Source organism: Lactuca virosa, chromosome 1 (genome assembly GCF_052849685.1).
Source record: "Lactuca virosa cultivar CGN04683 chromosome 1, Lactuca_virosa_CGN04683_v6, whole genome shotgun sequence".
NCBI classification, from domain to species: Eukaryota; Viridiplantae; Streptophyta; class Magnoliopsida; order Asterales; family Asteraceae; genus Lactuca; species Lactuca virosa.
Genome location: NC_136426.1, coordinates 90,941,792 through 90,954,308, shown reverse-complemented (window position 1 = coordinate 90,954,308; position 12,517 = coordinate 90,941,792). Strand labels below are relative to the sequence as shown.

The 12,517-nt window shown below is 34.5% G+C and overlaps 2 protein-coding genes across 2 annotated transcripts; one reads left to right on the top strand and one right to left on the bottom strand.

Moving 5' to 3' along the window:
• Nucleotides 1-218: 218 nt before the first annotated feature.
• On the top strand, nt 219-1,998 carry LOC145150873 (ATP synthase subunit d, mitochondrial-like). The gene is made up of 5 exons (XM_079075302.1): nt 219-484; nt 1,148-1,229; nt 1,320-1,384; nt 1,463-1,549; nt 1,655-1,998. The coding sequence occupies exons 1-5, from the start codon at nt 314-316 to the stop codon at nt 1,754-1,756; spliced, it is 507 nt and encodes a 168-aa protein (XP_078931428.1). The 5' UTR covers nt 219-313; the 3' UTR covers nt 1,757-1,998.
• Nucleotides 1,999-4,149: 2,151 nt separating this feature from the next.
• On the bottom strand, nt 4,150-5,811 carry LOC145150857 (elongation factor 1-beta 2-like). Its single transcript, XM_079075300.1, has 6 exons — nt 5,624-5,811; nt 5,387-5,506; nt 4,951-5,032; nt 4,747-4,867; nt 4,553-4,666; nt 4,150-4,454 (listed from the first exon to the last, which is right to left on the bottom strand). Exons 1-6 carry the CDS (start codon nt 5,707-5,709, stop codon nt 4,291-4,293), a joined length of 687 nt encoding a protein of 228 aa, XP_078931426.1. The 5' UTR covers nt 5,710-5,811; the 3' UTR covers nt 4,150-4,290.
• Nucleotides 5,812-12,517: the final 6,706 nt, after the last annotated feature.

Here is a 12,517-nt window from a genome sequence, read left to right as displayed (position 1 = left end):
GTTCTTCAAGAAATATATGTTAAATTATAATGTTTACATATAATTATAATTACAAAGTTTAAAACTTTCATTTTATTATGTCTTAGAAAATATTCTATATATATCCAGATTTCACGATTTTTAACAACCTTAATTTTCTGTAAGATTTTACGCTCATTATTTTTTGTTTCGTAACTAATTATTTTTTAACCGTGCGTCCAAACACCTCCAAAACTAAAACGAACCCTAAAATGGCTCACTTTGCGATTTGGCAGTTGCTATAGCTCCGAGGTACTCATCGCTTCGATTTCCGAGAGAGAAAAAACAGAGAAAGATGAGCGGTGCAGGGAAGAAGGTGGTGGATGTGGCATTCAAGGCATCAAAATCTATCGATTGGGATGGCATGGCGAAGATGATCGTCACCGATGAGGCTCGTAAGGAGTTCTCGTCACTCCGCCGTGCCTTTGAGGAAGTCAACTCAACTCTTCAGACCAAGTTTAGCCAGGTCATTGAATCAATCTCTCTAATCATTTTATATACTTATCGATTGACGGCATGTGTTTATCTATATTGAATCTATTGATGTCAAATGTTAAACGATACGGATCTGCATTCTATTGGATAACTAGGGTTTCTGTAATCCGAAACATTCAGATTAGGTTTGATGCTGATATTGTTCTTTTATTTATTTACATTGATCATGATTTGTGATCTGTACTTTTTTAATAGTAACACTGTCGTAATGATTTTACATCGAGAGGTTTCGTTTATTTGTGTATATATGATGAATAATTTTGACTCTGTAGGCTATAAATTGATCGTAATTTTGGAACTCGCAATTTCTTTGCTGAATTGGATTGTCAAAAGCATTTAAATTTCCATACAACCTGTAGATGCAATTGAAATGAGAAGATGCATATGACATGGTTTTGAGAATTTAGGTATACAAAAGGGGAAAGCATACCCATGGAAGCTCACTGACCATTTTATATAATTTTTCTAGACTTAAAAATACCTGACTCTTCTGTGCTTGTTTCCGCCTATTCTACTGTTGTCATCTAATCCAGAAACTTCAAATTCTACTGTTGGCATCTTAATTATATGAAATATCTTTATAATCAGCATTCATAGTATATCAATTAATGATTTTTCTTGTTGGCTAATTCAGGAGCCAGAACCTATTGATTGGGAGTACTACAGGAAAGGGCTTGGATCCCGCATTGTTGATTCTTACAAAGAATATTATGAAAGTAAGTCTTTCTTTACCAACAAACAAACATGCATACACTTTTATACAAACCATGGTAAGGCAAAATTTACATTCATGATCCTCTTTACAGGTGTTGAAATCCCAAAGTTTGTTGACAAAACTACCCCAGAGTACAAACCCAAGTTTGATGCACTGGTAAGAAACTATATACTTTTAAATTTTAGTTCTTGAATTCTGATCTGATAATATATATTTGTAAACTTGAAATGACAGTTGGTGGAACTGAAAGAAGCAGAGCAGAAATCTCTCAAGGAATCTGAAAGACTTGAGAAAGAAATTGCTGATGTGCAAGACCTCAAGGTAAGAAACAATGATGATGTGGCAAAAATTTTAAACTTAAAATCCATCCATTTTAAATGGTTATTTGTTTGTTGATAATTGAATTTAATTGTTTGATTATGACAGAGAAAGCTTAGCACCATGACTGCTGATGAGTACTTTGAGAAGCACCCAGAGTTGAAGAAGAAGTTTGATGATGAAATCAGAAATGATTACTGGGGCTATTGATTTTGATTTTTCTTGGGGTGAAGGAAGGAAGATGTATTTGTTTTTGTTATAGAAATAAAGCAAGAGGAATGAAGATGCTTGGGTTTTTATTTGTTTGGAAGTTTGAGGGAAAAAAAACATGGAGTTGTACACTCCATGATGGTGACGAAATCGATCCCAAAATGATGAAATACATAAATCTGAATTTGATGGGATATGTTGTCATGTTGAATACAATCGTTAATTTTTTGTTTTGCCCTTCATCTCCTTTATTATTATGCTCCCCATCGAAATTATCTAAATCAATAAATTGTGATGATTTGTAACCTCTTTTTTTTTTTTTTTTTTTATTGTTGCCCTCTCGTATCCAACCTAATAATCAGCTCATTCGTACTATGTGCCACCAGAACAGTCGTCGGCATATAAAACATACACCATGATACCCTTCCTCTGATATCATGATAGATCTCATCCATAATAAAAACAAAAATGTATGGCTAAGAGTTGATCATAACTGTAGCCTAGGAAAAATCATATGTTGCCAACTTATGTATGCTGATTATCCCCGTCACAAACCAAACCCAATCTAAATTTTCTATTAAAAAATTAATTTTTCTTCATTTGCCTATGCAACCCAATCCAACAAAATTTTCACCCCCTTAGCAATCCAATCAAAACAACTACTTATTATATATAAAAAATTAAAATTAAATAAGAAATATATCGATATTATACTCTATTTAAAGATATTTTTTTTATAAAACTTAGTATTTATTACTAATTTTATTGAGATAATATTTAATGTATAAATTACAAATCAATAAAAAATAAAATGACGTATAAAAGAAAAAATAAAAGTAATGTAGTGAGCAATTGTGAGTTGGGGTTGTAGTGGTGGCCTAGTTCACCATTAATTATTTAATTTTTATTTTCTTATTTAAAAAATTGTTGAGCGGATTGCTTAAAACCCCCAATGGGGGTATCCTAAGAGTCGATCATCGGCGTAACCTAGGAAAGACCATATGATGCCAACTTATGTATGATAAGAGTCGATCGTCAGTGTAGCTTAGGAAAGACCATATGTTGCTAATTGTAGTTCGGACATATGTCATAGACCCGTAGGACCTGTAGGCCCGTAGGACCTGTAGGCCCGTAGGACATGACTTGTAGGACACCTTGACGTAACTCCGTGGAACCCTTGTGGCTAATAGGGTCCTCCTAAACATCTTATGTAGCATATGTTATCATGTGCCTTTTTTCATCAATGAACACTATATGGAGTAGGGGTGAGCTCGGTTACAGAACCGGACTGAAAAACAGAAAACCAAATATATGGATATGGAGAAATTGAGAACCGAACAAAATTACATATTCGGTTCCCAATCGGTCATGTTCAGTTCGGTTCCAACGAGAATTTTGATCACTCCTAGTTGTTAAAGTTCAGAACAGGAACCGAAAAAACGAAAGTCGGATTTATGGATATGGATGAACCGAGAATATAACTTAATTACATAATGGTTCCCAATCGGTCCAGGTTCCAACGAGTATCTTGCTACCCCTAATATGGAGGTCCTCATTTTTTTTTCCTTATGTTTCTTTCATAAGGCGTTCAAGAAGGTGGATAGCCCCATTCATCGACCTCGTTGGCATGTAGTCAAATTGATTTTTTTAAGTATTGTTGTAACATAGCCTCCAACACACTCTCTCATAGTTTATGGCATGACTAAGCGACTTAATATCATGATAGTTATACCTTTCAGCATCTGTTTTGTTCTTATATATCGGTCTCTCAATGTTATATCTCCATTCTTTTGGCATCCTTGTCATCTTTATTATAATTTAAAAGAGATTCGTTAGCCACTACACCTCCTACTCTCTCATACACAACATAATGATATGGATTTGGTCTAGCCCTATAGATTTGTCCATCCCCATTCTCCATAATGCCATATTTACTTCCTCAATTTCAATTTTCTTTTAAATCACTCATTGTACTTCTATTGGCGCCTATTCCCTTCATACTCCTATCCCTCACCCACAAAGCTTGTCTCGCTAAACAAAATGAAAGTAACTAATCATTTTCTTCTTAAGATCTACATCCTTAACTAGAAATCAGTCAATATCATTCCTTAATATAGCTTCAATCCTTCCCTCAAGTTTAAAATTTCCATTTCTCCCCTCTTTTGTATTCAATTGTATATATCTTTGTATTTTATTGACTTCACTTTAGTCACTACTTAAAAAAAACTTCATAAAATGACTATTTTGATGGTGTAATCAACTTTGCATAACGCTATTATTATTTTAATTTACTAAACCAAAAAATCAACAAACTAACTGACCACAAATCAATATATGTTTATAATCGCCAATACCTAAAACCATTAGTCTTGAAGGATGCGACACAACATGTATTTAGAGCAAACAAAACTGGAAATGGTGGTGTCATTAGTAACTCCAATAAAAATCCTTGGCATGAAGTATGATTGGTTTGAAATACAACACTAACATGAAACAAGATGATAGAAAACCAAAACTTGTGGGTAGGGTTGCATTTAGATCTTGTTGAATGCAACAATGTCACAACTCTGCACATACTCATTGATGGGCTCAGCTGTAAGTCGATCCTCAATCAGATCATCCACAGAAACAAGATCATCAACAATGGTCAACATGATCGTCATCTTCTTTATCCCATAACCAACTGGCACAAGTTTTGCTACAAAAAAACATCAAACAACAACACCAATTATATTTTTAGCAGTGAATTTCTATACTTTATTTGTATTTCAATGACATTGCTATAATAAACCATACATTGTCCCCAATGAAGACCTTCTAGTTCAACACTTCGAACAGCCTCCTCAAGCTTCTTCATGTCTGTCTCATCATCCCATGGCTTTACATCCATAAGAACAGATGATTTCCCACCTAAATTATACGTGGAATTAAAAAGCTGATAAAAGAGAAAAGAAAATAGAACAAAACAAAGAAAAGGTGAACAAACTCACTCTCTTTCTTCTTTGTTGAAGCTTTTGCTTGATCCCTAGCTTCAGCTGCCTTCTTTTCCTCTTCGGTCTCATCAGCAAAGAGATCAAGGTCATCATCATCTTCAGCTGCAGCTTCAGCTTCCTGAAACATTCACATGGATCAAAACTCATTAAGTTTGGGAAAAATATCAAAAAGATGAAAGCAGAAGGGAATGTGAAACACACCTTGGGAGCTTCCTTGACTGGAGCAGCTTCCTCTGATGGAGCTTGAGCAGAGACTCTCACCCCAAGAGATTTGCCAGGGAAACTGCATGATTTAGTTGTAAAAGATAAGTACCAATGGAGATCACACATACCACTATGGATTCACTATGCTATGTCAATCCCACTTTGATCCCCATTAAATTATCAATTTTGAGCCTCAACTCAATTGTGTGGCTTTTATTAATTGCATATACATAATTAAGGTCGTATGTAGCTGTGGAATTGACAGACAAATTATATTATTAGCATAGAACTATATCGTGATTCACTCGTCTACATCATGGTTGACTATCTACTGAGTTAAATTACCGAATGCCTAGATTACTATTAAACCCAATCGATAACAATCGCTGAAGCATAAGAAAGGTGCGGTAAACGGAATAGAGTTCAAACAGACCTTGATGCAAGCTGTGAAGCAACGCACTCGTACCACTTACTAGCAGTGGGGTACAGATCGGCACTTGGTTTATCCAAAACAGCAGCGTAAACCTTAACGTCATCCTTTGTGATTTGATCACTGAATCATTCGAATGAAAACACAACAATTATACAAAACAATATACTGAATCTGGTAAAAACAAAGATACGAGTGAATTGAGTAATGACTAATGAGTAACTACTATGCAATACCGACCCAGAGATGTAAGTTTTTCCGGAGAGGAAAGCTTCAAGAGCCTTCAGGCCAGCTTCGGTTTGCAGATCGGAGAAAGTAACAGCCATCTCTGTAGATTTTGTATGTGGAGATCGGTGAGATGGACGGAATAAGCGGGATGACGGCCGGTAGAGTTTGGGTGAGAGGGGTTAGCAGGATGAAGAGTTGAGGTATTTATATATGGACCGGGAATTTTGGGACAAAAACCCTAGATCCAGTGAAGCATAATTCCTAGATGCCTTTTTTTCTTTTCTTTTCTTTGGTCAAAATATAGAGTCATAAAAAAATAATAATAATAAAATTGAAATTCTTTGACAAAAAGATTGAATTTGTTGTATTCGTTTTATCACTTATAATAAGGCCTTATGCAATGGTTACCACGAGAAGAATCGTGGTCTATGAGATCACGATCGTAATTCGTGCACACCGCCTCCCAAACCTTCATGGTCAGGCAAGGTCATGGTGTTTCATGAAGCCAAAAACGACATACATCGCTCAATAAAAATCATTTACTCTTTGACTTTTCCTTTAACCATGTATAATGGTGACTTTAGGCATCTTTTTTTATTAAATTTCTATCTATATAAATACCATTATAAACCTTTTTATTTTCACACAAGTCTTCTCTCATATTATTCATATTCACACATTTGTGCTACTCTTTCAAACCATGGCTCTCAAAATGATGAATTGGTCAGAAGATGAAGACGAGAAGTTAGCACAAGCATGTGTGTCGGTTTCAGAAGATGAAGATAGTCAAATCTCTATAGATTTTTTGGGAAAAGTTTTAAGCTTCTTCTATGGTTTAATGAGCTCTACAAGTTGAAATCCCGACGAAATATGTTTGAAGTGACACGATATGATTGTGAAATGTTGCGAGTTCAATGGAATTTTCAATTTTGTTATAAACCATGTATACGAAGGCGATATCGATCTGGTTAATGTACCCATTGATAATTTGAAAACACAAACCTAAAACGTTTTGTACATCTCAAAGCTTGACAAAAGTTGAAGAATTCCTCAAAATAAAATAACGCTGTTTAAAAACATAGGATTAAGGATAGTTGTTTTTGTTTGAATTTTTTATGTTTTCTTCTATTTTATTTTAGATTGTCGTTTTTTTTAATTAATGTAATATCTTTTTAATTTAATGGAAGCCTAGTTTAAAAAATATATGTGTGTTTATTGTATTTTTGAATTAAATTTAATTTAAAAAATGATGTGGAGTGATGTGTTACTGGTAGGTTTTTTGGAAACGACAAATGATTAAACGGAAGCCTACTCGCATATTTCAACGAGCACCCCGGGTTCGAGCTCCTTTACAGGGCAAACCCAGCCCCCATAGGGGTTTCTAGGGAAAATTTCCCCACATGTGGCACAAGTTTAAGAGGCACCCAGATTGGGTTTTGCAGTGATTGAACTTCCGACCTCTGACCACATGTGTTACTAGTAGGTATCCCATGGTTTTAGTGGTAGGATGTGATGATGATGTGTCACCCACCACTATGGTGGTTAGTGATGGGTATTGCGGATGATCTAAATTGCTTCAAAGTAGTTCTCCATTTGACGAAGATACAAAGACGTTTTAATTATTATTTTGCAAAGTATTATATTATTCTCGTTCGGTCTTCTCCGATATTTGAACTTTTATTAGAGCTTACAAAGTCTTGTTAAGTGGGCTAATGAGTGCTTGTATTGTATTATCAATGATTGTTTAAAAAAATCATAATTTTTTATGGATTTCAATGGATGAGTTTGATGTTTACATAACATGTTTAGTTATAAGATAGACATAAAAAATGCTTTGTCTTTTTCTTTTATATGTATTGTCTTTATAATATGTGATCATGATCGATGAGCTCCTCTCCTTGTTTGTTTTTTGGCTTGAATATTAACAGTCAGTCAAACCTTAATGTTAAAGAAACAACTTTGATGTTGTATGACACAACGGTGTGTTCGGTTGTGAAACCGGACAAACCGGACAAAAACCAAAATAACTGAAAGCTAAAAGTGACAAATCCTAAAACTAAAGACCGGACCGAACCAGATTTAGTTTCGGTTTCAGATCAGGGGCTGTTATATTAGTTTTTGAACCAGCTATTAAAAAAAACCTTGGCTCATTGGTATGGAACCGAAAATAACTTAAAACCTAGTTTGGAACCGAAAATAACTAAAAATCAGAACTTTTTAGTATAGAATAAAAGTAAAGAGAGATTTCAGATCTTCTGCAAATGAATGATCTATCATTATATATATATATATATATATATATATATATATATATATATATATATATATATATATATATATATATATATAGGCTTAGGTTATTCTATTATAACTAATTATTGTGCGGATATCGTATGTTATGAGAATTACTAAGAGAATAAGTTGTTTAGCAATGCGAATACGTTCAATCTTACATAATTATTGTCATTAACACACATTCTCACGAATTAAATCGTCTGTAAGGTTATTATACACTTATTATTATTATTCTCATTTCTGTCAGAATGTTTGTCAGAATGTTTATTGTAGGGGTGAGCATAATAACCGAAAAATCGAACCAAAACCAAATTAATCGATATAACCGAACCATAATAACCGAACCGTTTTAAAAACCGTTGGTTCGGTTTCTAATTTTTGTTAACCGATAACTAACGGTTCGGTTATGGTTTTATAGGTTAACCGAACCATTATTAACCGAACCGCTAACTGTATATATTAATATATAAAAATTATAGAATATATATAAAATGATATAGTCAAACTTATTTAAGACCCATTAAAATTTTGAAAATATAATCCATTAATCTTCACTTATCCGGAGACGAACGAGCAATCAAACCATCAAAGGCTGATCACGCAGACACACACAATTTTCCAATCATGCATTGAGTTAGATTATTGATTAATGTTGTAATTCCTAATCGGCTAATTCTACAATTTGTAAACATTATTCACAATTAGTTTAATATTCACACTCATAATCATAATCGAAGGCTTCTCACACCGTTAATCCTAATAAAAGATTGTTTTGACTTTATAATCAAGACTTCTAGGTAAGTCAAGTTTTTGGTTCTTCTTGACTCTGTGATATATTAAGAATGTATTTTTTTTTTTGAAATTTTTTGGTGTTTTTTATTTACTGTTTTTGACTTTTTGACTTAATCACATTGAATATATATGAGTAATTGACTTTTTTTTTATTCAATAACACATAATATGAATGTTTGACTTTTTTATTTTATAGTTTTTGATTTAATCGTATTGAATTTGTATGAATGTTTGGCTTTATTTTAATATTAATATCAATTATCAATATATGAAATTATTAATGTCAATTTTTTTTTAATGTTTTATATTTTTATTGAATGTTTTTTATTTTGAATGTGACTATGTGTTATCTCACTTTAAGTATTAAAGTACACATTTTATTCTATTACTATAAGGTAGGTTACAAACATTGGCGTCGAGGACTTCTTGGTATTCTATCTTCATTTTTTATGCCAATATACTTTCGCCATTTATATTATTTTGAACAATATGGTTAACTAATATTAACCATTAACCAAAACCGTTAACCGATAAAAACCATTAACCATAACCAATATTAACCATACCCAATGGCTACCAAAATGCATTAACCAATCATAATGGTTATGGTTCAGTTTTAACCAATAACCGAACCAAACCGCCTCATGCACACCCCTAATTTATTGAGTCGTATTCTGTCAGAATGAAAATGAGTGAAAAACGATGTGTGAGAACAAAAATAAATAATAATTAGCGAGAATACATGAAAATGACGATATTTTTGTAAGGTTGAATGTATTCGCATTGCTAAACAACTTATTCTCTTAGTAATTCTCATAGCATACGATATTCGCACAATAATTAGTTAGAATACTTGAACCTAGTTCTATATATATATATATATATATATATATATATATATATATATATATATATATATATACAAAAAAAACAAGGATGATACTCTTTGTTTATGGACTTGTAAATTAGTCGATACATAACCAAATAATGTGTTTCCAAAGTCTAAAATTACACTAAAACATTGAACTACATTTTGGAGAAAAAAAACAGGTAATCAAAATTATGACGAAGCAGTAATGGTAGCTTAAAGTGGAGCAGATTTTTTGCATAATGTAGAAACAATAATAAATCAGCTTTGATACCCCATGTTTAAGACCATGCAAGTCGATTGGTATTTAACCAAATATGTAAAGACTATTTTCAGAATATGTTCTAATTGCCAAGTTTTGATTTTAAGATATAAAAGTGTTGAGATTTGGGCTTGAACACGACACGTCGAATTGCTGGCGCAACGTGTTGGGTGTGTGTCGGGTGCGGCGCGTCCAAGTGCGGGCATGACGCGACGTCGCAATCAATCCAAAACCCTAGGTATCAGAGTTTGGGCCCTATTTAAATGCTCTAACTTCTAGGGTTTCCTCATTTGTGTGGCCTCCTTCTCTCAAAAACCCTAAAGAGAAAACCCTAGTCTCCTTTGATTTTGTGTGCTTTGGTGACTTTTTAGAGTGAATCTTAAAGAAGTAAAGTGTTTCTGGACACGAAATCAAGATCCATAAGAGTTTCAGCATTCTCATCATATTTTGAACCTTTGTAAGTTATAAAGTTTAAATATTTATGTGTTTCGTTCATGGATCTAGTACGTAGAAGAGTTTTAGAGCATTTTGGTCAAGTATGGTCCCCTTTGCTAGGAGTTTGGAAAACTACAAGCTTTTGAGTTGCTAAATGGTCATTTATGCATTTAATGGGATGAAACAAGAGTAAAATTGAGCTCTCTTTGAACAATACAAGAAGATTTATGTCTTTTTGACCTCATTTTGGATATAGGATTAATGTTGGCTTGTTAGAGGCTTGTGCATGGATGAAGTTGGAAACATTATCCATTTAAGAACCCCATTTGATGGTTTATGGACGATTATAGCTTTTGTTTTTATGGATTAAGTGCTTAATGAAGGAGTTAGTCTGCCATGGGAATGCATCAAGTCCACTCCTTGGACGCGACACGTCGGTTGAGATCAATCCGCGATTATTTTTGGCTTCTAGTGGACCCGACACGTGGCACGTGTTGACCATTGGCTTTTAGTTTTGACTGATGCCTTTTTGACCAGTTTGACTTTTGGTGAAAATTTGATAGATATTAGTTGTTTGGCTTCTTTTTGGTATTAGGTAATTCATGCTAGCTGTTTCATTTGCATGGAATTAAGATTCGAGTTGATAGCTTCACGTGTGTGCTCTTACTATATTGTGTGTGACAATATATGTCCTTGTGTGGTAGGTTGCTTGCATACTGATAGTGTGTGAATGTGTTATCATGCAAGAGCAGTGATTGGTTATGTTATGGAAGGTCTTATGATTAGATCATATGCCTTGGCATGGATGATGGCTTAGAGCCTAGATGTCCGATGTAACATCCGCCTTTCCAGGTATGAGTTGTTTTGACATTGATTTTTACCACATTTCAGATTTGGGGCTTTCGTCGGACCGGGGTGCAACATTTATGTAACATCCCAAAACAGTGACAAAAAATTTTCATTTTAAAAATCATTAATTCCATACATCACATGTCTCAAAGTCAACCACGATGCAAAATAACCAAAATCATCAAAGTAAAAATAATCATAAGTGCGGAATCATGAGGGTGATGTTGTGTCATCACGTTAGGCCCTTCCCCTTCGTACCGGAAGTACCTGAAACGCCCGTAGATTCGGGCTAGTCAATTTAACGACAATAAGCGTCAAAAATGAATTTTTGATGGAAGATTATTTAGAAGGATTAATCTTAACCAAGTGGTAGTATATGTTACAAGGGTTCCGTACATATAAAGAACGCCGAAATCCGAGTTATAACGAAGAAGTTATGACCCGTCGAAGTTTCGCGTCAAAACCGGCACGGCACCAAGAGACGTAAATAGTGAATTTACGATAGAGGACTTTTTAGCCTTAGTGATATAAACAAAAGTTGTAGTATATGTTAAACCGAGAATGTAACATCCCAAATTTCAAGCCCAAATTTTTCATTTTTAATTAAGTAATTCTCAACATAGTTTACCAAAACATTTCCCATGCCATATCATTTGCAAACAGAAATATAACAATGTGTCTGAAAATCATAATGTCAAAGTAAAATAAATCAGAGTACAATCCCAGAATACTCCATGCGGAAATCATGTGTGTGTGTGATGCGCTGCTACACCGCCGACTCCTTCCCCTTAGACGAAGAGGTACCTGAAACCAAAACTAAAACTGTAAGCAGAAAGCTTAGTGAGTTCCCCCATCGTACCACATACCATACGATCATATAGCATACATACTACCGGGCAATTATGGGGTGCCCGACCTACCCGGTACGGCCATTCTGGGGTGCCGACCTACCCGGTACATCCATTCTGGGGTGCTGACCTACCCATGTCAAGCCATTCTGGGGTGCTGACCTCTCCGTTGGTCCTAACAGCCGAACTTGGGGGACTATTCCACCCCCTAGTGCTACTATCACATATATCATAACATAAACATACTATCAGACATATCTGGGGTGTCCGAACTACCCTTCGGTCCTAACAACCGAACTTGGGGACTATTCCCCTCCTACTACCGCTATTACATATATCATATCATGCCAGCATATAAACATATCATCACATACTGTCAGACATATCTGGGGTGCCTGACCTGTCCTTCGGTCCTAACAACCGAACTTTACTACTATCACATATAACATATCATGCTAGCATACAACATATCAGGTAGTAGCAAACCTGGATGATATCACAAAGACAATCATCCAACATACAACTCCTACTGGTGGGCCGACATTGTGGCCGTAGAC

Bases quoted from the DNA above. Each gene is read 5' to 3' on its own strand.
- LOC145150857 (XM_079075300.1), bottom strand. From the start codon at position 5,709: ATGGCTGTTACTTTCTCCGATCTGCAAACCGAAGCTGGCCTGAAGGCT. The intron at 4,868-4,950 runs GTGTGTTTCACA...TGAATGTTTCAG, and splicing joins CAGTCAAGGAAGCTCCCAAG to GAAGCTGAAGCTGCAGCTGA. The intron at 4,455-4,552 runs GTATGGTTTATT...GTTTTTTTGTAG, and splicing joins AGGTCTTCATTGGGGACAAT to CAAAACTTGTGCCAGTTGGT.
- LOC145150873 (XM_079075302.1), top strand. From the start codon at position 314: ATGAGCGGTGCAGGGAAGAAGGTGGTGGATGTGGCATTCAAGGCATCA. The intron at 485-1,147 runs GTCATTGAATCA...TGGCTAATTCAG, and splicing joins TTCAGACCAAGTTTAGCCAG to GAGCCAGAACCTATTGATTG. The intron at 1,385-1,462 runs GTAAGAAACTAT...TTGAAATGACAG, and splicing joins AACCCAAGTTTGATGCACTG to TTGGTGGAACTGAAAGAAGC.